Source organism: Diceros bicornis, chromosome 28 (genome assembly GCF_020826845.1).
Source record: "Diceros bicornis minor isolate mBicDic1 chromosome 28, mDicBic1.mat.cur, whole genome shotgun sequence".
NCBI classification, from domain to species: Eukaryota; Metazoa; Chordata; class Mammalia; order Perissodactyla; family Rhinocerotidae; genus Diceros; species Diceros bicornis.
In genome coordinates, this window is record NC_080767.1 from 38374933 (window position 1) to 38402829 (window position 27897).

The window sequence follows — 27897 nt, forward strand, 5'->3', positions numbered from 1 at the left end:
GATCCGGCCCCCACTGCCCTGTGCCCTTCCCCCCCCAGGCTCCCTGCGCCTCCAGTGCAATGACTCGGGTACCTGCCTCTGCAAGCCCACGGTGACGGGCTGGAAGTGTGACCGCTGCCGGCTGGGGTTCCACTCACTCAGTGAGGGCGGCTGCAGGTGAGGGTAGAGGGGCGTGGGTGTGGGTAGCCCAGCGTGGGTGCACAGCGTGGATTTGGGCTGAATGATGGGACGCAGAGGGACGGGATATTAGTTGCCCCTCTCCTCCTCCCTCCCTTCCTTCCTTTATTCAGCATTTTCTTATTCTGCAGCTTCTGCGCCCCACACCCAAGTGAGGACTAGAGACACCCAGTCCCCGGAGAGGCAGACAGGCGTGAACAGATGAGCATGAGACAGGGGGCAAGTCCTGTGGAGGCCCAAGCGGAATTAGGGGTCAAGGGCAGGCTTCCTGTAAGAGGCGCTGAGTTCTAGAGAGAGACCTGAGAAGTGAGGGCGAGACGTGCCGGGGAAGCTCCGTATGGATGAGCCGGGAGCGCAGGGTGGGAGGCTGTGCGGGGGAAGAGGCTCTGGTGGGGCCTCAGGGGAGCTGTGGACGGACATGAGCAGGAATGGGAGGAGGTCAGAGGCCGAGGCAGAGGCTGCAGCAGGAACAGCTGGGAGCCGTGGCAGCCTGCACCAGGGTTTGGCCAGGGCGACACAGAACCAGACAGATTCCAGAGCCCCTCAGAAGGCAGAGCTGGCTGGAGGTGGTCACCAGGGAGCAGAAGAGGGAGAAGGGATGGAGGCTGACCCCTGGGGTTCTGTTTCAGGGGCCTGGGTGGAGGGAGGCCATTCATGGTGAGGGGAGAGGCTGAGTCTGCAGTGCTGGTGGGACATCCAAGGGGAGAGAGATGGGCCAGGAGCTCCTGGGGTCTGGACCTCCGAAGAAGGTTCTAACACAGTTACCATCACTTGATTGAGAATATACACAAAGACCAAAAAAATAAAGCTATTATAAATTCAGAAGCACCTTTAACTGAACTTGGCTTTGGTTAATTGCAACAGTCTCCTTGTATCTTTGAAAGGCAGTGGAAACGCATTGTCCCCCAATGTGTGTGAGGCATCTCAGATCCCTTACAAAACAATCAGTGGTTCTAGGCACAAAACTGGACCTTAGACGGGGAGCTGGATGCTTCCTCAGGGTCTCTCTGGCCTTTGGGCCTTTGCACATGCCATTCCCCCTACCCTGGAGCATTCTTCTCTCCCTCCCCCCTGCATCTTTCTGGCCTGTGTCTGGCAAACTTCCGCTTGTTCTTCAGTTCTCAGCCGGGTTATGGCTCCCCCAGGAAGTCTCCCTTTCTACGTGTCCCATTGCGCCCACCCTGAGCGCCTCCTTGGTGCTGCCACAGCCTCTTGTACATCCCTTCCCATAGCACACGTCAAAGTTCAGGTCCCCCGTGTCCCTGTCCATCCTCACTGGACTGTAGGCTCCATGAGGGCAGGAACCATGTCTTGTCAGATGGTGAGTGGATGGAAGGATGGATGGAGGGAAAGAGAGAGGGATGGGTAGATGCGTGGGTGGGTGAGAGGAAGGGTGGATGTGTGGGACGATGGATAGAAAGATGGAAGGATGAACAAATGGATGGGTGAATGGAAGGATGCACAGGTGGATGGATGGATGGATGGATGCATGGATGGATGGGTGGATGGATGGCGAGTGGGTGGGTGGGTGGGTGAGCAGATGGATTGCTCTTCAGGTAAGTGGATGGGTCACTTCCTTGGCAAGGTAGGAACAGTAAAATGTGGGGGCAGCCTCTTGGGTCAGCCTTCCTCCTGGTCCTCTTGGGAACAGGGAGGGGTAGAGAGATTCCTTCCAAGGAGGATGGGCTATTCCCACTCCGGAGTTGCCTGTTGGACTCCCTTCCCTTTGTCCTCTCTCTTTGGCAGACCCTGCACCTGCAATCCCGCTGGCAGCCTGGGCACCTGTGACCCCCGCAGTGGGCACTGCCCCTGCAAAGAGAATGTGGAAGGCAACCTGTGTGACAGGTGGGTGAGCAGATCCAATAACAAGCCTGCTGGAAGTGGTCTCAGGTTTGTGGTGGTGGGAGGAACAGGGAGCAGGTCTTCGTGGACTTGGGCAACCTCACCACCTGGCACCCTTCCTGGAGCACCATGGCTCTGCCGTCCAGGAGGTTATCTAAAGGTTCTGACACTTCGTACTCTGACCCACCACCACTGATGGTTCATAAACCGTGAGAAAATATATCTCTTTTTCTTTCACATCTTAAAAAGAAAGAGCTGGAAAGGATAAGAGAAATCATTTAATCCAAGGATAGCAAATACATGGGACTCGTATCACAACTCTCCCATCTCACACCCAGGGCAGACATCACTAATGGAGCACTACCACAGCCCTCCCATCTCACACCCAGGGCAGACATCACTAGTGGAGCACCACCACAGCCCTCCCATCTCACACCCAGGGCAGACATCACTAATGGAGCACTACCACAGCCCTCCCATCTCACACCCAGGGCAGACATCACTAGTGGAGCACCACCACAGCCCTCCCATCTCACACCCAGGGCAGACATCACTAGTGGAGCACTACCACAATCCTCCCATCTCACACCCAGGGCAGACATCACTAGTGGAGCACTACCACAACCCTCCCGTCTCACACCCAGGGCAGACATCACTAGTGGAGCACAGCAGTCTTTATCACAAGCCCTACTGTAACCTCAGAATCCTTCTCTCCACCTTGCTCCAAGAAGCTCCTGCCAGTCGAGCTGAGATTCAAGCCTCTTTGCCTTCCTTGCTGTCCTATCATGGTACACATGGAGCGTCTGAAGCTCAACGAGGCAAAATGACTTTTCCAAAGCCACACAGTCCTTGAACTTCCTCTCTCGTGTGTTCAGGGGGCCTCCTAGCTCCAGGCAGTGGGGCTGGCAGATAAATGAGGGTTTACCTCCCCGGACACACACCGTCTCCTCTTCCTGGCTTTGTCTCTGGCCTCTGAAGCTCTTTGCAGCCAGCACGGGGTCTGCCTGGGGCTCTGGTTCTCTGGCCACTGGCCCTGTGTGTGAAGACCCCGACACACCATCGCACTGGGGATCATCTACCCTCATCAGTCCATGTTGGGCCCACACTGGTTCAGGAAGAAGCCAGTGCCCCAGCCATGTGGCTGGCCCTGGCCTCTCTCACCTTGGTCAGCCCCAGGCTGTCCACACGTGGCCTATGGTCCCTGGGGTGGGAGGTGGATTCCCTGCTGGGACTTCCTCCCCCGAGACCCCTCAAGTGAGGAGGCAGAGTGGAACTGGGGCACCAGATCCCACCCGGGTCCTCTGGCAGCTCTGCCGCACTGCCCGCACCGTGAGGAGGCCCTCCCTCGGAGCCCCACTTCGCTCATTTGTGAGATCACTGATGAGCTGTGTTTGTCGGAGCTGGCTGGGCATCCCGGTCATCAGCAGCTTATGAATCAGATTCCTCCACTGGGCTGGCTCAAACAGAGGCCCCCGGGGTGCAGACCAGGCATGTGTGTTTGTGAAACATCTTTCCAGGGCTCCCTGTAGAAATGACTGATTCTGAGGCTGGGGTGGGAAACATGCAAGATGAGCCCGCAGCGTCTCGTAGTGCCAGAAAGCAAGGAAGTGCTTAATTAAAACAAAAACAGACAAAAACAAACAAAAACACCCACACCAGGGTGGGGGCCCGTGTCAAAAGGACACGAGAGCCAACCTGAAAGACCTCCCCAAGCTGGAACAGTTTGAACAACAAAATAAATGATGATAGTATTGCATTATAACCCAAAGAATAAATCTCCACAAGTCCACGCTGATATAAATAGTTGAGTGAATAAATAAATACACAGAGACAGAGGGATAAATCTTCTTTCCAGAAGAATTCCAAACAATAACCGTGGAAGGAATGAGGGAAATATAAACTCAGAATATGATAGTAACAGTCGCTGTAGGTGTGAGCCACTGATGAATGCTGAAATTAGTGGGCGGAACTTGGAAGAGAAACAGGATATTTGCAGAGCCCCAAAATATCTCCCTCAAAATATTTATTAATTACTGTGGTGGTTTCAACCTGTGTCCACAGTTCATTCATTCTCCTCCTCCAGGAGGTGGGGCTCAATTCCCCTCCACTTGACTGTGCCCTGGGCTTAGTGACTTGCTTCAGACGACAAGAATATGGTGGTTTTGCGGTGGAGAAACCGGCAGGCAGCACCTTAACCAAATGGCGAAGATCAGTGTTATCGGTGATGTCACCAGGGATCATTTACCCCGATGTGATGTGACGAGAAGGGCACTTCACCTCTATTTCTTCCCCAAACCCATAGCCCCAGTCTAATCATGAGAAAAAATCAGAGAAACCCATTGAGGAATGTTCTACAAAATACCTGAACAGTGTTCTTCAAAAATGTCAAGGTCTTGAAGGACAAGGAAAGACCGAGTTGCTGCTAGGGATTGGAGGAGATTAGGACGTAATTAAATGCCACACCGTGTCCTGGATGGGATCCTGGAGCAGAAAACACACTCATGGAAAAAGGAGAAATCCTAACAATCGAGTCTGGAGTTGAGTAAATACCATTAAGCGATGTTGATTTCTCAGTTTTGATAAATGCACCTGGTGCTGTCAGATGTTGGTGTTAGGGAGAGCTGAGTGAGGAGGCTGCCGCTCTGTACCATCTTTTCAAGTCTTCTCTAAATCTGGAAAAAATTTTCTTCCGTATCCCCAGTGATTCTGGACTCGCGTTGGTCCAGCTGGGATCCCCCGAACCTGGCTGGTTCATTTGGCCCCATGGGCGTGTCCTGCCTCTATTTCAGATGCCGCCCGGGGACGTTCAACCTGCAGCCCCACAATGCAGCCGGCTGCAGCAGCTGCTTCTGCTATGGACACTCCAAGGTGTGTGCGGCCGCCGTGGGGTTCCGGGCTCACCACGTCCTCTCCAACTTCCGCCAGGGTGAGCCGTGCCCCCGCAGCCACCCCCCAGGGGTCTACCCCCAGCCCGGTGCGGCAGGCGGTGTTGCTCTGAGCAATCCTGCGGTGGTGGTGTGGGAGGGTGTGGAAAGGAGGGGGCAGCCTCAGGCACATGGCCAGCTGTGCAGGATGTGTCCCTCTGTGCCCCTCAGCACTCCCCAGTACCCGCCTGCACCCTTTGGCTCCCTCCCACAGGGAGGGTTGAGGGGCTGGGTGCACAGCAGCCTTTGGATCTTGTGGGAGAATTTCCAATTACTCTGTCAAGATTGGCCTCCCTGAGCGTATGCTGGTGCTGGGCATTCAGGCCCAATGCCCTGGCCTCCGTTTATTGAGCACCTGCTGTATGTAGGCACTGTGCTGAGCATGGAACCTCACGACTTCCCCGGCAGGTAGGTGCTCTCATTCCCATTCCACAGGTGAGGCACCCGAGGCCCAGGAGAGGGAGGTCACATAACTGAGTTGTTGGCAGCAGGTTTGTCAGCTCCTGAGTTTGGCCCTTTACCACCATGCAGGCCTTCTCTCTAGGCCAGGGTCCAGGGCTGCCGTGGTGTCCCGGGTCCCCAACTCCAGGTGGCACAGGTGGCTCTTTGGAGCAGGAGAGCGGTGGAGCTCTGAACTCTGCATTAACTCATAGCCTGCGGGGATCCCTGCCGTGCACACCACCCCCCGCGGCCCTCGCATCTCCCTCTGGGAGGAGCGGGGTGTCAGCCTGGGATGGAACCTCAGGCAGGGCTCTGGGATGCCCTGGGTGCGGGGGCGGTGCGCCCTCTGCTGGACACTGCGCAGAAAGTAGAACCGAGAGGGGCTTGGATTGGGGCCCCTGGGGTCTGGGATGTTAGCGTCAGATGGGACCCGTTTTACAGATCCTGAGAACAGTGTCATTACTGTCTCTTCTCACTTGGAGCCAGGCCCTGGGCCAGGCGCTTCAGCCTCGGCATCTCACGTTATCCCACAATCACGCTCGGCCAGCAGGTCTCAAACCTTTTGGTCTCTGGATCCCTTTATGCTCTCGGAAATTATTGAGGCCCTCAGAGCACTTTTATGTATGTGGATTGTTTATGTGGATATTTTCTGTATTAGAAATCGAAACAGTAATTTAAAAATTTCTATGTATTAATTCATTTTAAAACAACCACAGTAAACTTATAACAAAAAATAACATCCACCTGTGAAAAATGACTGTCTTTTTAAAAGACAAAAAAATTTGAGAAGAGTGCCACTTGCTTTACAGTTTTGCACATCTCTTTATGGTCTGGATTAATAGAAGTCAGCCGACTCTCACCACGGCTTCCGTCGTTTAGTCTTTTGTGATATCTTATAGCTTCTGGAAAACTCCACTGTACACCTGTAAGAGAGACAGAATGAAAAATGCAAATAACATCTTAGTGTTCTTAAGATAGTTTGACCTCATGGACGCCCTGAAAGAGTCTCAGGGACCCCCAGGGTATTCACACCAGCTTTGGGAGCTGCTCCTGGGGTCATAAGGACTTCCTTGCCCTCATTTGGCAGATGAGGAACCAGCTTCAGAGAGGTTAAGTAACTTGCCCAGGGTCACACAGCCAGTGAGGGCCAGAACCCAGTCTAGTGTGGAGAAGCCCCGGCCTCCCCTTTCTGAAGAAAGGGAAGGCCTTTCTTCCTCCCTCCCTCCTCGCCCTTCAGGTGTCCCAGGTGTTGAGCCTCCACCCCATTCCCCAGCTGCCCCCTGGAGAGCGCCCCCTTGAGGTCATTTGCTCTATGCCAAACTGTACTGCCATCACCAGAAGGAGGGTGGACTGAGCTGGGACTGGGGACCAAAGGCCTGGGGTCCCATCCTGGTTTGACTACTTCCTAACCAGGGGGCCTCCCTGGGTGCAGTGGGCTAATGACACGCCCCTTGAAGGACAGGAGTGGTGAAGTCACAGCTGAGGACGTTCTCTGAGACCTGAAGACGAGGTCAAGTCTGGTATTGTTAGAGACGGCCCTGACGTCCCAGCGCCCCACAGTGGGACTGGGCTGGGTCCTTATGTTGTGCTCAAAGCCAGTTGAAGGGACAGGGCAGGCCCAGAGCTCTGACCATGCCCCAGAGGCTGGTCCCTGCCTTTCTAGCTTCTTCTGCGGCTGCCTCCCACCCTAGGGCCCCCACCCTGGCTCTGGGATGGGGATCTGAGCTGCCTGGCTATGGGCACAGAGCATTTGCACCAGCTGGCTCTCATCCCCACGTGGCCTGTCTCTAGAACATTCCTCCCCTCCCTGGGCCGGTAGTTTCAGGCTGTGCTCAGGCCTCTGGGGGCCGTCCTTGGGACCTGGGGAGTGAAGTGGGAGGGGGCGGAGGCCACCCTCCAGGGCCTCACAGGGATGCGTGTGTGTTTGCTGCGCAGGAGCCGAGGGCTGGCGGGCCGGAAGCATGGGGGGCCCAGAGCATCCGGCACGATGGAGCCCAGGGGGGATCCTCCTGAACACAGAAGATGAGGAGGAGCTCATAGCGCCAGGTACTTGCCAGCCACGGGCGGGGGCGGGACTGCCTGTGTTTCTTTCCGATTGCTGCTGTGACAAGGGACCACCACCTTAGCGGCTGAAAACAACACACATTTATTCTTTCAGTGTTCTGGAGATCAGAAATCATAAATGAGTCTCAGGGGGCTAAAATCAAGGTCTTGGCAGGGCTGTTTCCTTCTGGAGGCTCTAGGCGAGGGTCCATTCCCTGGTTCCTTCTGGAGGCTCTAGGCGAGGGTCCATTCCCTGGTGCCTTCTGGAGGCTCTTCCTTCTGGAGGCTCTAGGCGAGAGTCCATTCCCTGGTTCCTTCTGGAGGCTCTAGGTGAGAGTCCATTCCCTGGTTCCTTCTGGGGAGGGTCCATTCCCTGGTTCCTTCTGGAGGCTCTAGGGGAGGGTCCATTCCCTGGTTCCTTCTGGAGGCTCTAGGGGAGGGTCCATTCCCTGGTTCCTCCTGGAGGCTCTTCCTTCTGGAGGCTCTAGGGGAGAGTCCATTCCCTGGTTCCTTCTGGAGGCTCTAGGCGAGGGTCCATTCCCTGGTTCCTTCTGGAGGCTCTAGGGGAGAGTCCATTCCCTGGTTCCTTCTGGAGGCTCTAGGGGAGGGTCCATTCCCTGGTTCCTTCTGGATGCTCTAGGGGAGGGTCCATTCCCTGGTTCCTTCTGGAGGCTCTTCCTTCTGGAGGCTCTAGGGGAGAGTCCATTCCCTGGTTCCTTCTGGAGGCTCTAGGCGAGAGTCCATTCTCTGGTTCCCTCTGGAGGCTCTAGGGGAGAGTCCATTCCCTGGCCTTTTGTGGCCTCTAGAGGTGCCCTATTCCTTGGCTCGTGGCCCCTTCCTCCATCCTCGGAGCTGATGGAGTCTTTCTCACATTGCACCTCTCTGACACCAGCTCTTCTGCTTCCTCTTCCGACTTTTCGGGGCCCTTGTGATCCCATTGGGCCCAGCTGGATGATCCGTGTCAGTCTTTCTGCTGTAAGGTCAGCTGATTAACAGCCTGCGTTCTGCCGCAGCCTTCACTGCCCCTGCCATGCAACGTGACATATGCACAGATTCCAAGGATTAGGACGTGGGCACCTTTGGGGGCCATGTTTCTGCTGACCACATGCCCCACCCCCCGCTTCCTGATCACTGCCTTGCCACCCGGGGCTCCTTCAGGCCACTGTCACATCCCAGACAATCCCTGTGCATTTCCCACCAGCCCCCTCACCCCACCAGCCCACAGTGTCCCTTGCCCAGGGCTGTGGGATTCCTGCAGAAGCAAGAAGTTCTAGATTATTCTGAACCACACCCCCATCAATTAGGGCAACTTTGTTCTCCTGGAAACTGTGTTGGACTGAGAACCGGGAGCCTGAAGTCCATTCTTAGCTCTACCGTGGCCAGATTCGGGATCTGCTGGCTCCCCCGACCCAGTCCTGCCCTTTCCCTCCCTCTCCAGGAGGGGCCGGAGAGGCGACGCACGAGCGTCTGAGGAGCTGTGTAGACACAGCCCATGTGCCCTGCAGCCAGGAAGCAAAGGACACAGGGTCCTCGGACCCCCTCGTGAGGCAGGTGCTCCAAGCTCAGAGGCCCACGAGCAGCAAACGCGCTCTGCTGCTTTGTCAAAACATTTTAGAAAAAGGAATTATTCACTCAAGAAGTGTTTGTGGGGTTCTGCGCTGGGTGCTGGGCACACTGCAGTGGGCACGGCAGGTGGATGAACTCAGCCGGTTTTATCTCACTTCTTGATGTGCCCGCATTCTGCCGACACCGTCTGCCCCGGCTGACTCCTGAGCACAGAAGGACTGGAGGAAAAGGAATGGGGTTGTCCCATTGCTCACTTCCTCGGGGTCGTGACTTCCAGCACAAGTGGTTGGCTCAACAGGGAAATAACGTGAGTGAGAAAGTGTGATAGGGCTCCTCTTCTCCGTGTGTCTCGGAACACCACCACCTTCTTTCTGCTGGAAGCGAGTTCTGATCCAATGGAAAGCGCGGCCTCTGGGGCCGTCAGCGCCCCTGCTCCATCACACATGTCACACGCTTACCTTGTTCTCACTCTGTTTCCCTAAACCCCTGGGCATGTGGGTCCCCCGCACTTCTGTGCTCCTGGGGCCTCAGGAGCGCTGCATGGGAACGGGCGGCCGGGCGCCACCGCCGTGCACACTGTGCATCTCTGCTCCATTGTCCCCTCAGACTTCACCTACAAAACCCAGGTTCACAGACAAAAGGATTAAGAAGTCAGGACAGTGACAGCAGAGCATTAGACCAGGCGTGGGGCCCTGTGTGTCTGCAGGGGTCGCACGCCCATGAAGCCAGCGCTGGCTGTGGTCAGGAGGTGAGGGTGGGCCCCCTCAGCATCTGGTACAGGGAGCCTTGGCTTTTCCTCTTGCTGTAGCTTTATCTTGTTTGAATGTTTAATTGCCAATAAAATCAATGTAGACCTTTAGAGTCAAGCGAATTAAAGGAAGACCGTCAGAGCCTTCTTCTCTTGTCCTCAGAGAAGTTCCTGGGAGACCAGCGGTTCAGCTATGGGCAGCCCCTCACACTGACCTTCCGGGGCCCCCCTGGGGGCTCTCCGCTCCCCGTGCAGCTGAGGCTGGAAGGGGCGGGCCTGGCCCTGTCTCTGCGGCACTCCAGCCCGTCCAGCCCCCAGGATGCCGGGCAGCCGGGGGAGGTACAACTTGAGTTCCAGTGAGTGTCCTGCCCTGTCCTGAGAGGGGGGTCAGGGTGGTCCCTGAGGTCCGGGCACACTTGGATCCCCCTGTGCTCTGGGGGCTCCCGCCCTCCCCACCCCTGCTGGAGGCTTCTTGGCCCCACCTGTCCCCGGCCTCGGGTTCCGGTTTGACCCTCTCCCCTGCCAGGATGCAGGAGACCTCCGAGGATGTGGCCCCTCCGCTGCCGCCCTTCCACTTCCAGCGACTGCTCGCCAATCTCACCGCCCTTCGCATCCGGGCCAGCGGCCGAAGCCCACGCCCTTCTGGTCAGTAATGATAAGGACACCCCCCACCCCCCCAAACCAGCTGGGCCCAGGGGCTCCTTTGTGCATAGCCTTGTTGAGTCCTCATAGCAGGATGGTTCACGTCCTCATTTTACCAAGAAGGAATCTGCGGCTCAGAGAGGTCAGGACACTTGCCCGAGGTCGTATAACTGGTAGGGCAGAAGGACTGGATGCCAACAACAGGCAGCAGCTGGACAGGTGAGGGGCCTGAGGATGGACAGCTCTAAGCGACAGGTGTGTGGCCAGTGAAGCAGCCAAGAACCAATAAGTGAAGTCACTCCATGACACAGTCCACCACTGCTGGAAGGCTAGACCCCTGAGGGCCCCCTGTCCATGCTGGCGGCAGGGGGCAGGCCAGGAGTCCCCGGGATCGGCTCCCCTGCTGGTCACTGGCGGTATTGCACCTAAGCCACGAGAGAGCCGGTGGGGTTTCTGAACCTTCTCAGCGCGGGGTGGGGTGGGGGGTGAGGGGTGGGGGGGTGGGGGGGTAGGCTAAGGCATCCCACAGCTTGGACGGGGATTTCTCACCACCTCTCACCCTGGACCCATGGTGCTTGGCCTCATGCTCCTCTGACTGTTCCTGGTTCCTCCCTCTTTCCTGAATGTACTTTCTCCACCTCGGGGGCTCACCCCCTCCCCCCGCCCCCCCATGCCTGTAGATGCCCAGACCAGGCACCCTCAGTGCCCCTTTTTAGAACAGGTATTTCGTAGATAACACCACTTTACTATCTGGAGATGGAATTCATAGATATTATAACCTACCTCGACACAGTTTTAAAAAATCATGTACTATACAGAATAAACAAAAGGAAAGTAAATGATATAAAAAAATAATCAGGGGCTGGTCCCATGGCGTAGTGGTTAAGTTTGGTGTGCTTCAGCGGCCCAGGTTTGTGGGTTCAGACCCCGGGTGCAGACCTGCACACCACTCGTCAGCCATGCTGTGGCGGCGTCACACATACAAGATAGAGGAAGATGGACACAGATGTTAGCTCAGGGCACATCTTCTTCAGCAAAAAAAAAGGAAGATTGGCAACAGATATTAGCTCAGGGCTAATCTTCCTCGAGCAAAATAATAATAATCATCATCATCATATGAATTCCAAATGGTTCCAAATGCTCAGACATGACCACACTGGACAACATAACAAACTAGTCAGAGCTTCCCCCCCTGTAATGAATAGGTTTGGGTTTAGGAGAAACAAGAAGCTCAGAGGCCATTTATGTGCATGGAGGGCAAGGAAATGTGAATGCAGAGGCGTGGACGGCTGATGCTGGAATAAAATCCAAGGTTAGGATCAGCAGTTACCGGGCAGACTTATCTGAGGAGTGTTGAGGGGGCACTCACAGAGGGAGACGTCGCGGGAAGAAGCCGGCTGGCTCGCCCGGTCACAGGTGGCAAGGGGATGGTGAGCAGGGGTACAGTTCTCTGCCTTGGTCAGTGTGGTTCTTTTGAAAGGTTTGCTCAGCCTTGACAGTTGCATCGCTTCGTTGGGGGAAAAACACTCGGCAGAGCAACCGTTCATTTGTGGGTGAAGCTCAAAACCAGGTGTCACGTGTCCAGCTGGATATGATCGACTTTATTCCTTAAATCCTTTCTGTTTGTCATTTAGAAATCACAACTACATGGGAATGTTTGCTGGATCGTTGTGAGAGGGGCAGTTACAGAGGGGGGCCACAGAGGGGACAGGGTGTGTGATGGTAACTAAAATCCTAGAAGCCGGATGGTGACATGATTTCCAAAATGGTGAATGAAAATTCTGAACAAAACAGAGCACAGCCTTCCTTCCATGTACGTGGCGCCTGCGTTCCTAGACAGTTCCATATGCACTTAAACATTCCAGATACCTGTGTTGATGTGCAGTGGAGTTGGGGTCTGGGCTCAGATGTGTACAGAGGGGTTTTTCTGCCCTTTCAGCGTCCAGCAGGACACGAGAAAGTCACCGGGGGAGTTTCTGTGTGTGTCAGGGCCTCTAGCCTCGCTGGCCCTACCTCCCCATCATGATGACAACCAAAACGCCCACAGAGGTGCTTCCCAGGGGTGATTTTGCTGCTTCTGAGAACCTCTGGCTTAGGTGACCAGCCTTCTGGGGCCCCTTTAAGTCCAAGGTTTGGGGGTTGTAACCACTACCCCTGCCGCCCCAGTGCCTTCTTCCTCTTTGGAGCTGTGGTTGAATTGCCTTCATTGGCACCATCCTTGTCCATGCTCCCAGAAGCCCCCTGCTCCCCAGGTCTTTCCAAAGCCCCCTTGCTGAGGCTCCTTGCGGGAATTTCGGTTTCACTCTTTCCAGCGTTTCCTTCTGTCAATCACTCAACCTTCTGTTGACAGATATTTACAAGGTGCCGCTTATGCCAGGCCCGCCCTGGGTGCGGGGGATGAACTGGCGAGACCGTGGATGTATTGACCCTCCATCTCCCCTCACCCCTCAGACCTCCTGCCCACGCTGATAACGTTCTGGGGCCTCTCTCTCCAGACCTTTCTGTGTGCGTGTACTCACATCTGTGTTTTTTTAGTGTAGAAATGTGATCACACAGTACAGCGTTCTGCCGCTTGCTTTTTTCAGCCAACAGTATATCTTGGAGGTTGTTACGTGTCATTGCACATCGAAGGGGCTGGCTGTCTGTGTCCCTGCGTATCATCCCGTGGGGTAGCTGCTCCATAAAGTTTAACCATGCCCGGTTTGTAGACATTGACGTGGTTTCCAGTTTTTCACCATTGCAAGCAGCGCAGCAGGGCATAGCTGCCAGAAAGGTCTCTGCATCCTTGTGTAACTGTCTAAAGGACAGATTCCTCAAAATGGAAGAGTGAGGTCAGAGAGGGCACAGGTTAAATTTTGACACGTGCTGCCAAATTTTCCTTCAGAAAGGCCGTACCAGTCTATGTGCTGACGACAAGAGTCCACCTCCTTCGCTATCTGCCCGCGGTGGTGGTTCTCCAGGTTTACAGATTGTTGGTTTTTGCATTTTGCCCAGAGTTTCTGGTTGTTTCCCGTGGGAAGATTGGTCTGATAGGAGCTGCCCTTCTATTACTAGAAGCAGAACTTCCCGATTTGTATTTGTACGTCCACATGCGGAGGTCCCCACACCCCCCTCCTCCACTGGTATTGGTCTTTAAAATGCTTACCAATCTGAGGGGTGCGAATCGTATCACTGTTGTTTAAATTTACATATCTTTAAGAACTCGTGAGACTGAATGTCTTTCTGTAAACTTTCCAGCCATATCTATTTCTTGTCCTAAAAATTGCCCATTTCTCCTCTTCCCTTTATCTGACTGTTTTTTGAAATGATAATTGATCCATGGGCTGCCTTTACATACGTGGGCCGATAACCCTTCACCTGTTACGTATGTGAATAGGAAGGTTTGGGGAGAAGGTGTGCGTGTAACCCTCTCTTCTCACTCTACAGGCCAGGTGTTCCTGATGGAGGTCCGGCTCACGTCGGCCCAGCGGGGCCTATCCCCTCCAGCCTCCTGGGTGGAGACCTGCTCATGTCCCAAGGGGTACAGGGGCCAGTTCTGTGAATCCTGTGCCCTGGGTTACAAGAGGGAGATACCGCTAGGGGGTCCTTATGCCAACTGTGTTCCCTGCACCTGTAACCAGCATGGCACCTGTGACCCCAACACAGGTGAGTCTCCCAGCGCCCCGTGCTGAGGTCACCTGGGCTCCACCCAGAATACGAGATGCGTACTAATCTGAACAGGGTCAGCTGTGTGTGTGTGTGAGTGATCACTAAAACAATACTGATAAAACAGTGTCATCAGGTTCCTCCCCGTGCTAGGCACCTTTGTATACAGAGCATCACTGAATCCTACAAACAACTGTACTGGGACCATTACTGTCCTATCTCACAGGTGAGGGACCTAAGGCACAGGGAGGCCACATGGCCAGTAGGTGGCAGAGCTGCTCCTCCCACAAGTTTACTACCGGCTGCTCATCCCCACTTGTGGGGAGGAAACCCAGAGAGAGACCTTGCCCAGGGTCACGCAGCCAGGAGGTGCTGGACGGGGCTGGACACTAGCCACCCCGCACCACAAGCCTCACACAGGAAGTGAGAGGGGCAGTGCCCTGCTGCTCTCCTGGAGCAGGTGGGGTCTCTGAGAAGGAAAACACCTGCTGAGCTTTTCTCAGACCTGATGCTGGAGCCGACAAGGGACAGTAGCCCGGGAATCAGCAGACTAGCCAGGGAGGGCAAGCACACGCAACATGGGCCTCCCCCCTTCTTGTGCCCAGGGCAGGCATCACTAGTCGAGCCCAGATGAGGCCTCATAGTCCTTCCATGCAGTGCTCCAGGAAGCCCTATTGAGGAAGCAGAGTTGTCTCATGAGGCGGGACCAGTTTGTCATCCCTCAGAGCCCCTGGCCATGCCACAACTTCCTCCTCAGTTTGGGCAAATCCTCGCCTGTCAATGGGCACAGCAGCCACTGCTGCCCACACTGGGTGGAAGGAGGAGTGATGAGCATGTGGGTGCCGGGCCAAGGCAGGGACAATGGAAAGCAGGGTGACGGTACCCCCTTTCCCTCTCTTTCCCCTGTTCACCTCAGCCCAGCTCCCGGAAGTAGTGGTCTGGCTTAACCCCGTCTCAGCCAGGCTCCTCACTCAATCCCTGGCAGTGGGGCCTCCCTTCCCCAGCGCGCCAGGCTCTGAGCAGACTCCAGGTGCTGTGGGGCTGGTGAAGGGGGTTTACAGAATCCCCCATCATGAGAAACCAGTGGGTGGGAGAGGGGAGGCTCCATTCTGTGAGACCAGGCAGCCTCTGGGAACCCACAGACCCCATAAACGGGGAGCCACGTGTATCCTGGTCTGTGTCCATTTCACTTTTGGTCCCTGAAGTTAAGAGGACACACAGGAAGGGGAAAAGGAAAACAGAGAAAACCCCAGCTGTGTTGCCTGGTGGTTCAGTTATAGGTTTTTGAATACAAAATAATAGTGACAATAGTAATAATAATGCTATGTGCCAGAGACACATTGACTGCATGGTCTCGTTGAATCCTGACGAAAGCCCTTTGAGGTCAGAGCCATTGTTATGCCCATTTTGCAGGTGAGGACACTGAGGCATGGAATGTTAAATGGTTGGCCCAGGTTCACGTGGTCAGTAGGTGATGGACGTGACCCCAGGGTGGACTCTTCATCCCTGGGCTGTTCTGCCTCCGTCATGGAAGGTTCCCACCCTAGTTCTGCTCTGTGACCCCCACCACTAGGATGCCGGCTGTCTCTGGAGTGTTCTGGGCTCAGGCAGTGGTAACCAGGTGCTTGTTTTGCCCCACAGGGGTCTGCCTGTGTGGCCACCATACCGAGGGCCCATCCTGTGAGCGCTGCTTGCCAGGTTTCTATGGCAACCCCTTCGCAGGCCAAGCCGACGACTGCCAGCCCTGTCCATGCCCTGGCCAGTCAGCCTGCACGACCATCCCAGAGAGCACGGAGGTGGTGTGTACCCACTGCCCCCTGGGCCAGAGAGGTGAGTGGCTCATGCCCTGGGCCCCGCCTCTGCCTGGGCTCCAGGAGTGGCGTCCTGGGTTTGGAGGGCGACAGAGGAGGGCGGGCCCAGCTTAGGAGTGGCAGGCCTGACCTCGAGGGACACCGTGTGTAGCCCCATAGCCAGGGCCGCAGGCTGCTCTGGGTTCCTGGCAGAACTTGGGCCGCTGAGCATATCCAGGTGAGATTTTGAAAATCCCCGTGTCCAGGCCTTGGCTCTCTAGCGCCTGACTTAGTGGCTTGAGATGGAGCCCAGGAATCTTTATTCCTAACAAGTCCCCTGGCTGATTCTGATACACAGTTAAGGTGGAAAACCTCTCATTGAACTTTCAGCTTTAAAAAAATGTCACCAGATAATGTGTGAAGCAGGAATGCGCCTGTCCCCAGCCCTTTCCTGCTCCTCATCCCTACCCCAGGACTGCAGCCTGTCCTAGATGTCTGACTCTTTTTAAACAGTTTTATTGAGGTATTATTCACATACTCTATGATTCACCCATTTAAAGTATATAATTCAATGGTTTTTTTGTATATTCTGTTATTAATTTTTTTAAGTTGTGGCAAAATATGCATAACATAAAATTTGCCATTTTGTCTATTTTTAGGTGTATAGTTCAGTGGCATTAAGTACATTCACGGTGTTGTGCAACCATCACCACCATCCATCCACAGAACTTTTTTATCATCCCAGATAGAAACTCTGTCCCCATGAAATGACTCTTTAGTAGTCCCCCCTGCCCCCAGCCCCTGGCACCCACCATTCCACTTTCTGTCTCTCTGAATCTGACTCTTCCAAGTGCCTCATGTAAGTGGAATCGTACAGTATTTGTCCTTGTGTGTCTGGCTTGTCTCACTTAGCATCCTGTTCCCCAGGTTCCCAGACACCGGATTCTACATTTGGTACCCGTGGCTGCGTCAGGACAACCCGTTACACTGGTCCTGTCTAGTGTCTGCTTGGCTGGGACTGCTCTGACAGCAGCTCCCTGACAGCCAGCAGCCAGCAGGGCTGGGGGGACACCCCAGAGCAGGGAACCGAAGAACCAAGGGAGCGAGGTCCCACCTCAGGACCCTGCACCCCACCCCGCCATCATGCTGCCTCTCCGTTCCCATAACCTTCCCCACATTCCTGACTTCCTGGCTTTGGCTTCCCCTGGTGTGCAGACACGAGGGAGCCCACTCCGTGAGAATGTGGACGGTTAGAGAAGTTCAGCCTGACCCAGGCTGAGAGAGACCAGAGGGAGGATTTCAGGGGAGCAAGTAGTGCTGTGTGCAGAGGGACCGCCCTGGGAGGAATGCCTGGGGTAGATGTTAGGCCTGGCGCCTTGTGCCAGCCCCGTCTTTATCACACCGGAATCATCGGGCCCTGCCCGAGCCCAGCACGCAGAAAGCTCACCTGGACAATCTAGTCGAGACTGACCGGGGTCAAGTCCTGATCCCTACCTGCCCACCGTCGCAACCCCTCAGCAGCCCTCCCGGGACCTCCCAGCTACCTTCAGCCTTGGGAGCTGTCCTAACCTGGTTCCACGCGAATGGCTGGTTAACCGTGGGGCCACCTTCTTCATGCCTGGCTTCCGTCTCCTCCCCGCCTGTCTTACTGCATTTCTGTTTGAGGCCCCAAAGCCAGCACTGGCCTCCACCCTGGACTCCATTCAGACTTGTCTTTTCCTTTCTTTCCTCTTCTTTCCACTTTTTCCTTTTCTCCCTTAGTATTCCTGGTCTCCATTTTCAAGGTTGCCTGCCTTTAGTGATATTAACTTGAGTTCAACTGGACCAATGAGCTTTGAGGACACAGGGAGCCCAAACTATTTTTCACAAAGACGGTAGCTATTTGTTAAATTATAAAATAAGTACATACTCATTGTAACAATCAAAACCGTCTGCAGAGGTGTAAAGAGGAACGTGAAAATGCGCGAGAGCAAGAAGACAATGCACCCATCGTCCTGCCCCATGGGGGACCATGGCTGCTGTCCAGGTCTGTGGATCCCCTGGCGGTCTGTTTCATGCAGATACGCACAGAGAGCTGGGTGTGCACCAAGAACAGGCTGACACTGCGTGAAGCACATGGTGCACTACATTCCTTTATGCCACACCTGTGTCCAGACTCGACTTTCCAGGCCACGACCCTCCAAAAGCCTGTTCACACAGCGTCTTTTCTGAGACTCACAGCAGCCCTGAGGGCTGGGACGTGAGGAGGCAACCCCAGTTCAAACCCAGGAAGCAGGTGTGAGTCCAAAGGTAGTTTAGAGACCATGAGAGGCAGGAATGGTAGAGGGGCCAGGAGCCACAAGTGAAAGAGCAGCCCCAGCTAAGAGGGAGAGGAAGAGGAGGAGGAAGGTGACAATAACAGTGAAGGTGGTGACAATGAAGATGATGATGATGAAGGGAGTGATGGTCAAGATGATGAGGATGAAGAGAGTGATGGTCAAGATGATGCCAATGATAATGGTCAAGATGATGGAGATGATGATGATGATGACGATAATGATGAAAATGGTGGATGATGATGATGAAGATGATGATCAAGATGCTGATGAAGAGAATGGCGATGGTGAAGAGAAGGGTGATGATGACATGATGATGAGGGTGATGATGATGAATAGACCGTGACAGCCGCCTCTGGTAGCTTCCATTATTGTCCCCACTTTGCAGACAAGGAGCCCGAGTTCAGAGAGGTGCAGTGGCTTGCCCATGATCACACAGCCAGCTGATGACCCAGGCGAGCCCTGGCTCCAGGTGGGCCTGACCCGGCCGGAGCCCGTGCTCTGCTCCACAAGGAGACCTGGGGACCCTTGCTTTGGTGCACACCCACCCTCACCCCCTGTGGGCCTAGCAGGCTGCGTTCATCATGCCTGCTCCTTCACACACAGCCTTCTCGCTTCTCCAGGGCGGCGCTGTGAGATCTGTGATGATGGCTTCTTCGGGGACCCACAGGGGCTCTCTGGGGCCCCCCAGCCCTGCCAGCAGTGCCAGTGCAGCGGGAATATAGACCCCAACGCCGTGGGCAACTGTGACCCCCTCTCTGGCCACTGCCTGCGTTGCCTGCACAACACGACAGGTGCCCACTGTGAGCGCTGTCAGGAAGGCTTCTATGGGAGTGCCCTGGCCCCTCGGCCCGCAGACAAATGCGTGCGTGAGTACCCACCTCCTGGACCCTCGGGGTGGGGCACAGTGGGCCCCTTCTCCACCAGACCCAGCTGGCCACTCTGCAAGGCAGTGCAGCCTTAGGCAGATCCCTCACCTTCTCTGTCCCTTGTCCAGAAAGCGTAAGGGTTTGCTCTTCTCCAAGGTCTCCTTCAGCCTTGGGATCTTACCAACTCTGATCCTGTGATTTTTTTTCCTGCCTTGATAATTTAGCGCTTATCACTCACTCCACAGTTAGCACATAAGACTGTCCCAGGTGGCCTGTGGCACCTCTCCGTCCTGCCCCTGGGCTTGCAATCAGGCTGTGCCTCCTCACTGCTTGGGTTAACACTCAGCCCTCTGTCCCCGTCTCAGAGGGCCCCCACATGCATCGGCCCTTGGAAGGCTTCCAGAGCTGCTGCAGGGAAGAGCTCCGCATTTGCCCAAACTCACTCACTCCTGAGCCCTTTGTCTACGCAGCACCTGTCAGCCCTCTGCCAGCCTCTTGTTTTATGGGGCGCAGGAGAGCAGGTCAAGTGACCCAAAACAGTGGTGCAAGGGCCCGCCTGTGGCCCCCCTGGCTATATCTCTGGCCTTCTCTCCAGCCTGCGAGGGTGCAGGGCGGGCTCGGAGGGGCCATCTGCCACCACGACTATTCTAGGCTGTCTCTCCAAGGACATAGAAAATGGGCTGAGATTGGAACCCAGCCCTAAAGCCTTTTCCAGAAACAGCTTAGGAGTCTGGGCTGAATGTGAGTCATCTCCATGGGCTCCCCATGTTCTCTGCCTCTCCTGGACACCCAAAGCTCGACCTGTGTGGTTCTCCAACACTCTTTCCTGTTCCCACCCCCAGCCTGCAGCTGCAACCCGGGGGGCTCAGTCAATGAGCTGAGACCCTGCGACCCAGTGACCGGCCAGTGCTCCTGCCTGCCTCATGTGACCAGACGGGACTGTGGCCACTGCAGCCCCGGCTTCTACGACCTCCAGCCTGGGAGGGGCTGCCGGAGGTGGGTGGGGTGAGGCAGTGGGTGCCCTTCCCCTGGGTGTCTCTCCAGGATGGAAGAAGGCACCAGGGAGCCTCCAGAGGGGGGCCTGGCTTGGAATGTGTCATCCCGGGCCTACTGCCAGGTACACCGTGCCCTGCACCAAAGGGGGACAAAGGCACGGTCCCCTGGAAGTCAGACTCAGGCCCTGCCAGCCCAGGACGCAGGCCAAGAGCAGCCCTAAGGGGTTGGGCAGGGGGCCAGTTTGGTTTCTGATTCCCTTCTCAGTGACCCCGTCACTTGGTGACCTTTTGGCCACAGCAGCACCTTAGATAGCGTCTTTAGGGAACAGTGGAGGACCCCAGGGAAATGCCCAGTGAAGCAACAGGTTTATTCCTTGTGAGCCTTCTCAGAGCCTTTAATATGCTAATTGTACTGTGACTTTCCAGCAGAGGGGTATAGTCTCCAGGATGTGTATGTCCCCATAGCCTTTCTCTTGGAGGGACCATTTTGTGAGGCTGTGCTTCCTGGGGCATAGCTTGGGGGAGGCTGTTTGGCATGCACTGACATGGAGCTGCGGCCTTGTCAGCAGAGGGCGTGATAGGAAGGCCCCTCACCAGCTGCAGCCAGCAGAGGCCAGGCTGGGAGCAGCCCAGAGCTTGTCTCAGACCCGGTTCCTTCGCTCATCGCAGTTGCAAGTGCCACCCGCTGGGTTCCCAGGAGGACCAGTGCCACCCTGAGACTGGGCAGTGCCCCTGTCGCCCAGGCGTCGAGGGCCAGGCCTGCGACAGATGCCAGCTGGGATTCTTTGGCTTCTCCATCAAGGGCTGCCGGGGTGAGGAAGCCAGGTCCTTCCTGGGCTGCCCGGAGGGTAGGGCCTGAGGTTTCTGGGCAAAGAGGAAGACGATCTTGCAGCAGGAGAGAGAAAAGTCAGATGCAGGGCTGGTCTTCTAAGAGCAGCCATTCAAATGTGGAGTGAGTGAGCAGAGGACGGCGCAGGGGTCCGAGGCCTTGGAAGAGTGACCAAGAACCTAGTCCCAGACTCCACTGCTAAATTCCTGTGTGCCTGGGGCCATCCTGTCACCTCTCTGGGCCTCAGTTTCCTCATTTGTGAGGTTGGACTGGCTGGTCCTCAGATCATGGGGACACTGAAATAAGTCAGGCTGTCGTCATCACCTGTGACCTGAATCAGAATCTCCTGGGAGGGACACAGGAATGTAGTTGAGGCTGCCCAGGGGGGTCCGGAGCAGCCAGGTGTGAGGACGCAGGGGGCCTGGGGGTTCTGCTGTGGGATGGCCATCAGAGCACCTGGCGACGCCTGCCCTGGCCCCTCCAGCCTGCAGGTGCTCCCCGCTGGGCGCCGCCTCGGCCCAGTGCCACGAGAACAGCACCTGTGTGTGCAGGCCCGGCTTCGTGGGCTACAAGTGTGACCGCTGCCAGGACAACTTCTTCCTCACGGCCGGCGGGACACACTGCCAGGAGTGCCCGTCCTGTTACGCCCTGGTGAAGGAGGAGGTGAGCCCACTCCGTCCAGGCCCCGTCCAGGCCCGTTCCATCTTCCCGTCCATTCCATGCTCCCAGTGAGTGCCTGCTCTGTGCCAGGCGCCAGGAAATGCCCACTCATCCACAGTTCTCAAGCCTTCCGGGCTCACAGGCCGCCTTCTCCCTGTGCCCACCGAGCTGTCTGGTCTGTACCAACGCGGCTCAACCCTCACTTCTGCCCTTCCTCACTCTTGAGTGGACGGAGAAAAGTGGCTATCACCATGTGTCCTTCCCCACCACCCAGGCTGAGGTCTCATACTTTCTCAAGTTCAATGAGGATGATACCGTAGATGGCCTTTCGTGGGGAGGGTCAGGAGGAGGGCGCTGCCCATTCTGCCGCACAAGTAGAATTTCCAGCAAGGAGGTGGCAGGTGTACGAGTAAGGACCATGAACTCTGGGGTTCCTCTCCCCCTAGTCTCATTAGTTGTCACGCGCCCAGGCAGCCTTGGTAAGCGTCTCTCCTACTCCAAAATGGAGATGATTCAAGCCTGCAATCCCATACCTGAAACCAGTGAGGCCAGCTTTCGGAATCATGGTACTGTAGAAAGATAAGCTGGCGTATGCCGAATATCAGGTACCCCCTGCCCCCAGGACGCCTGGACCAGCCCCCGTCATCAAACCCGTTGATAGATCTGCAGGAAAACAGATGAATATTCACACTGTGGGGTAAATAAAGACCACAAGTAGCCTTGTTCCAAACAGTTTTGCTTCCAAGTGAACTCAGGGTTTTTTGAACGTGAGTTTGCCATCAAACAAGGAATGGAAAGCCTTGTGGTATTTCGGACTTTGGAACCCAGGAGAGGGCTTGGGACCTGTGGCCCCTGCCCCTTAGGGTGGTTACAAGGTGAACATGAGCTGGTGCGTGGCTGGAGGTTGCTCGTGGCAAGTGCTGTATAAATGCAGTTGCTGTTCACGTGATGGAAAGAACAATATGATGAGAGGAGACGCTGCACAGCACACTCACGCAGTCAGCAGGTCTCCAGGGCGCGCCTGCTCTGTGCCAAGTCCTGGAAAGACAGCGAACAGGACAGACAGATCCTCCTGGGGCTTCTTCCCCCTTCCCTCCCTCCCTCCGTAGGACAGAGGTGTGGTTGGCTGAATGCCGGCAGGTGCCGTGGCTGTGAGAGGGAAGGGACAGCTATGACGGAGGGTTGGGCAGGACTGGTTCTCAGAGGTGTGATGTGTCTTTAGCTTTGAGGTCCAGGGTAGGATTTGGAGAAGGGGACCCTTGGGGATAGCAGGCCAGGCAGACGCCAGGGGGAGGTGTCCTGGCACAGCTTCCAGGCTGCCAGCCTCACACACCGTTCCATCTCTGTCCCCTCCAGGTTGCCAAGCTGAAGACCACGCTGACCCTGATGGAGGGGTGGCTGCAGGGGTCTGACTGTGGCATACCCTGGGGACCACTGGACATTCTACAGGGAGAGGCTCCACGGGGGGATGTCTACCAGAGCCACCACCTGCTGCAAGGTGCTGCGGGAGACCGGGAGGCAAGGGGAGGGCTGGCTGGTCCGATGCCCCCTTTGGAGTCCTTCAGTCTGGTCTCAGCTTTGAGGGCTCCAGGCTCGGCCCCAGGAGAACCCGCTTGCTGGGAGAGCCTGCTGGCCTCGCTGATGAGGTGGGCTTCTTCCAGGCTGGAGTCCAGTTGCCCTATGGACCCCTCCTCCAGTGTTCCTGGCCCAGTTGTACTTTGTAACTTTATTAGTATCCATCTCTGACTGAAGCATCTGTACCCACGCCCCTGCCCACCCAGCCTGTGAGCTCAGGAAGGATGGGGCTACGTTCATTCATTTATTCACTCACTCAACCAGTAGTCATCACAGCGCTGTCCCAGGTGCTGAACAGGTCAAGTTCCTGTTGTCTTGACTGTTGGCCGTTTTGCTCACTGTCACATACCCGGCATAGAAAATAAATGAGTAAATAAGAAAAAAGAACACTTTGACTAAAGCCAGGTGGAACTGGGCCCTGGAACACTGAAATTTAGGGATCACTGAAAGCGAATTGATAATTTTGTGAAATTTCATGTTTATGAGCAGCCTTTAGCAGCCAGACATAGGTGAGCTGAGCACCTGTTAGCAAGACTAGTTATTGAAATAGAGAGCTATCGGATGCTGCCTGTTAAAGCACCCATAATGAGCCACGCTGAGAATTACAGAGCTGGCTCGAGGCGGAGTGTTACTGCTGTCTCAGATTCGGGAATTGCTTGTTGTGGCTCTGGAAGGCCTGGGTTCCTTCCAGTCTGTCATCTGTGGCTGACTTCCTGTGTGTAGGACCATGGGTCATGATTTGCCCTCTCTGGGCCTCAGCCTTTGGATGGTAAAAAGGGGAAGCTCTTCCTTTGGAGCTCAGGCCTGGTGATGGAGTTCACTTGTGCCCAGGAGAAGTGGAGGGCACCAATGGGGACCGCTGAGGGTGGGAGCTTTAGTGTGAAATCTTTTCACTCTGTGACCCCCTGGACTGCGGGCTTTCTGCAGGGGCCTTCGTGGAGCAGGTGACAGGCCTCGAGGTTGCTGTGAAGGCTGCCCGGGAGCAGCTGCGGGCGCTGAGCAGGAATGTACACTGTGCCCAGGCTGGGGCTGAGAAGACCTGCATCCAGCTGGCAGACCTAGAGGCAGCGCTGGAGTCCTCGGAAGAGGAGATTCTGCACGCAGCCACCGTCCTTGCGTCTCTGGTACCCCAGGGAGCCCCTTCCCGCCGCTGAGCCTGGGCTCAGTGCTGTTGACCTGGAGACCTTAGGCATGCCCCTTCCTCCTCTGAGACACTCAGTTTCCTCATTGGCAAAATGGGGGTCACACCGTGCCTCCTCTGCTGATTCAGTGAGATAACATTTGCAAAGAACAAGGCATGCTGGACAGTGACTGCCCAGCAAGTGGTAGGCATCATAACTGTTATTTCCACATTTGGGGATTCCGCTCACTGGATGCTGACATTGTGGTTAGCTCTGAGCATTTATAAAATAACTGGCCATGTCCAGCTCTGCCCAATAATTTAGCTAGATGGGGCCCTAGCCCTTTGGGGATGGGCAATCAGTTTTCTCCTCTTTTCCTCTTTTCTGTAAAGGTGGTTCCTCAAGAAGGGCCTGGCCAGCCCACCAACTGGAGCCACCTGGCCACAGAGGCCCGTGCCCTCGCCAGAAGGTGAGCCCCCAGTCCCCGGGAGCCTGGTGAGGTCCTGCCCACACCATCATGAAGGGAGCCCACCCTTCTCCTGGGGCTTCCAGGGTCAGCCCTACAGGTATCCCCACCCCAGGAGCTGGAATCAGATGAGTACAAGAGCTGCCTGATAGGGGAAGAATGTCACCACCATGGGAAGGAGAGGTGTGAAGGGCAGCATGAGCCCAGAGCTGCTGGGGGTGGGGGGCTGCAGAGCTTGGTCAACTGAAGGCATCTGAGAGCAGCCACTGGCTTTTTTATAATAGCTTTATTGAGATATAGTTCACGTACCATGCAAGGCACCCATTTACAGTGTACAATTCAGCGGTTTTCACTGTATTCACGGAGTTGAATATAGTGAATATAGTTTCACTATATTCACTGTCTTCACAGTCAGTTTTAGAACATTTCGTCATCCCAAAAACAAACCTTGTACCCATTAGGCATCACTCCCCATTTCTCTTCCTCCTCCCCAGCCCCTGGCAACCCTCAACCTACTTTCTGTCTCTATAGATTTGCCTGTTCTGGACATTTCATCTAAATGGGATCATACACTATGTGGTCTTTTGTGTCTGGCTTCTTTCACTTAGCGTAATGTCTTCAAGGTTCATCCACGTGACAGCACGTATCAGTACTTCATTCCTTTTTACGACCAAATAATATTCCATTGTATGGATATGCCACATTTTGTTTATCCGTTCATCCGTTGATAGACTTTTGGGTTGTTTTATCCACTGCCTTTAAGAAGCAGCTTATGATCCTAAAAACACAGGATCTGCAGCGATTTTCCTCTTTACCTATACGCCAGGGGCTTTAGACCCATTTTACAGATGAGAAAACAGATTCAGAGAAGTTAAATGATTTTCTTAAGGATACACAGCTTGGAAGTGATAGAGCCAAGATTCATACCCAGGTTGTCTTAACTGTTTCTCTTCTGTACTGTCTTTATTAGGGTCACCATATAATTTATTGTCCAAACTGGGATTTTATCTGTGATAAGAGGCCCTATTAATCATTATGCCAGAACAACAGGCATAAAGTGTATATCGCAGGAACAGGGCCATCGGTTCCCTTTCCATCAGTCTTCACTATGTGTTAGGCAGAGAGCCTGGCCCTATGGCTGTTCTCTATTTGGGATGGTGGGAGACCACACAGTGGCTTTGGGCCCAGGTCTCTTGCTGTGTGAGCTCTTGGTGATGGTTGGGTGGGTATTTTCGTGCAGCCACAGGGCCACCGCTGCCAAGATCGAGGCCACTGCTCGGAGGGCCCTGCTTGCCTCCAACACCAGTTATGTGCTTCTCTGGAGTCTGCTGGAGGGCAGAGAGGCCCTGGAGGCCCAGCAGGAGCTGGAGGACAGGTGAGACCTCCCAGGTGTGGGTAGGAGCTCAGGTTGGCCTCCTGGAGCCAAAGGAGCCCGACCAGAGGCTGCTGGTTCCAGAACCCGCTTCCTTCCCCTGAGTCCTGACGGTCTTTGGAGCGGGGTGAGATGTCTGGGGTCTTGGGCCCGCTTGGTGGTGAGTTACAGGAACCCAATCCTGCCTGGGGGTGCAGCTAAGCCTCTTGAGAGAAGGGACGAGAACCTGAACAAGCGGGGCTCAGGGCAGCATCTGCCTGTCCCCCTGCAGCATCCCCCAGCCTCATCCCAGGTTCCTGGGCAGCTCCACTGGGGCACCAGCTGCCTTCTTGGCCTCTGCTTCTCTGCTCTGGGTGACCCCCTTATATCCCTCTTGGTCAAAGGGTCAATGGAGACCCACCAACACCTTACTGAACCCCAAGTTGACTTCCTAAATGAGAGACTTTGCAGCCCGGGCAGAGGCAGTTCGGATCAGGTGGCCAGCCCTGAGCCAGTCAGCATGGATGGGGTGAAGTCACATGGCCCACTCTCAGGGGTGAGGCGCTGGCTCTCTGAGAAGGGGTAAGGGATAGGAGAGAGCCGGGGGAGGGTCTCTACCCCCGCCTGGCCTGTGGTGGGGGAAGCTGGGTGGGGCGGGTGTGGACAGCTAGACAGCACAGGAAAGCTGCTCTAGTTGGTTGACTGTAGCACCTTGGGGCTTAAGGGCCCAGAGCCATCGTGCAGCCCAGGGGTCTCCATTTCCCTGTAGAGCAACAAGCCCAAGGTCACCCAAGGGCACAGCTAAGCCAAGACTGAGTCTGGGCCACTGGCCCTTCCCCAACACCAGGCATTTCCTCTTCGTGATTCATCCAGAGGAGCCAAATATTTGCAAAACGTGTGATTCTTGAGTGGAAACCAAGCGCCAGCCCTTTCAGAAAAACATGATTGAACTGAGTGAATGAAGAAACAAGAATGTGGTCCCTCTACTGCCTTTGCATTCATGTCAAAGCTGCGGAGTGGCGGCCAGCTGCTGGGTCCTGACCCCACAGAGGGCGGCTCTGCCCAGGGAGTTGGGGGAGGCCATCAAAACTCGGGGGCTCCAGCTGGGGGCTGGGACAGTGATTCGGAAGGATGGCTCTGTGCCCTGCTCCGAGGGCCATCCCGCCTCTGTCTCCTCTCAGGTACCAGGAGGTGCAGGCGGCCCAGAAGGAGCTGGGCACGGCTGTGGCAGAGGTGCTGCCCGAAGCTGAGAGGGTACTGGCCGCCGTGCAGCAAGTCGGCACAGACGCAGCCCTGCATCCGGCCTCGCTGGCTCTCCCTGCGGCACTGGTCAGCGCGGCCGTCCTCGGAGCTCTGCGCGGGGCGGGAGTGGGGGAGAGTGTGGCAGCTGGGAGACCAGTGCAGCCCGGGCAGAGGCAGATGACGTGGCTTGTTTTCAACGATATAACGGTTGATGAAAACGAGATAACCCACCTCCAGGGAATGGCAGAGCGCCTGCCTGGCAGAGTTAGAGCTCAGCCAATCTTTGTTGTTGATTATAATAATAATATCGAGGCCGGGGCCTCTTCTCTGGCGTGGTGGCATCAGCAGTGGCACCAGACAGACGTGGGATCCCAGCTCCGGAGCTCCAGCTGTGGCCTTGGCCTGGGTCTTTCCCTCCCTGTGCCTCGGTTACTTCCTCTGTCGGGTGGAGCTCGCCCATTAGGTTACTATAGGGCTGCGTCCATGGGGGGTTCGGGGGGTGGATTCGTGAGGAAGGCACAAGGTGGCCTCACTGCTTGTCGGCCCTCGTCCCCTCTGTGCCTGCCACCCTGCACCCATCACCTCCAGATAAATCAGCTCCATCGTGTCTTCGCAGTAATCCTGAAATTCCCAAAACTCAGAAACTGAATTAAAAA

General features: G+C 55.5%; 1 protein-coding gene across 1 annotated transcript in view; it reads left to right on the forward strand.

Moving 5' to 3' along the window:
- Positions 1-27897, forward strand: part of LAMC3 (laminin subunit gamma 3) — a 59740-nt gene that overhangs the window by 23927 nt on the left and 7916 nt on the right. The window contains exons 6-22 of the mRNA XM_058524308.1: positions 39-156; positions 1924-2022; positions 4809-4945; positions 7320-7430; positions 9905-10097; positions 10268-10386; positions 13810-14028; positions 15670-15858; positions 18757-19002; positions 19845-19998; positions 20667-20809; positions 21311-21489; positions 22843-22984; positions 23989-24185; positions 24575-24651; positions 25889-26023; positions 27181-27328. Of these exons, the coding sequence (XP_058380291.1) occupies positions 39-156; positions 1924-2022; positions 4809-4945; positions 7320-7430; positions 9905-10097; positions 10268-10386; positions 13810-14028; positions 15670-15858; positions 18757-19002; positions 19845-19998; positions 20667-20809; positions 21311-21489; positions 22843-22984; positions 23989-24185; positions 24575-24651; positions 25889-26023; positions 27181-27328 (2606 nt within the window). The remainder of the gene's footprint in view (positions 1-38; positions 157-1923; positions 2023-4808; positions 4946-7319; positions 7431-9904; positions 10098-10267; positions 10387-13809; positions 14029-15669; positions 15859-18756; positions 19003-19844; positions 19999-20666; positions 20810-21310; positions 21490-22842; positions 22985-23988; positions 24186-24574; positions 24652-25888; positions 26024-27180; positions 27329-27897) is intronic.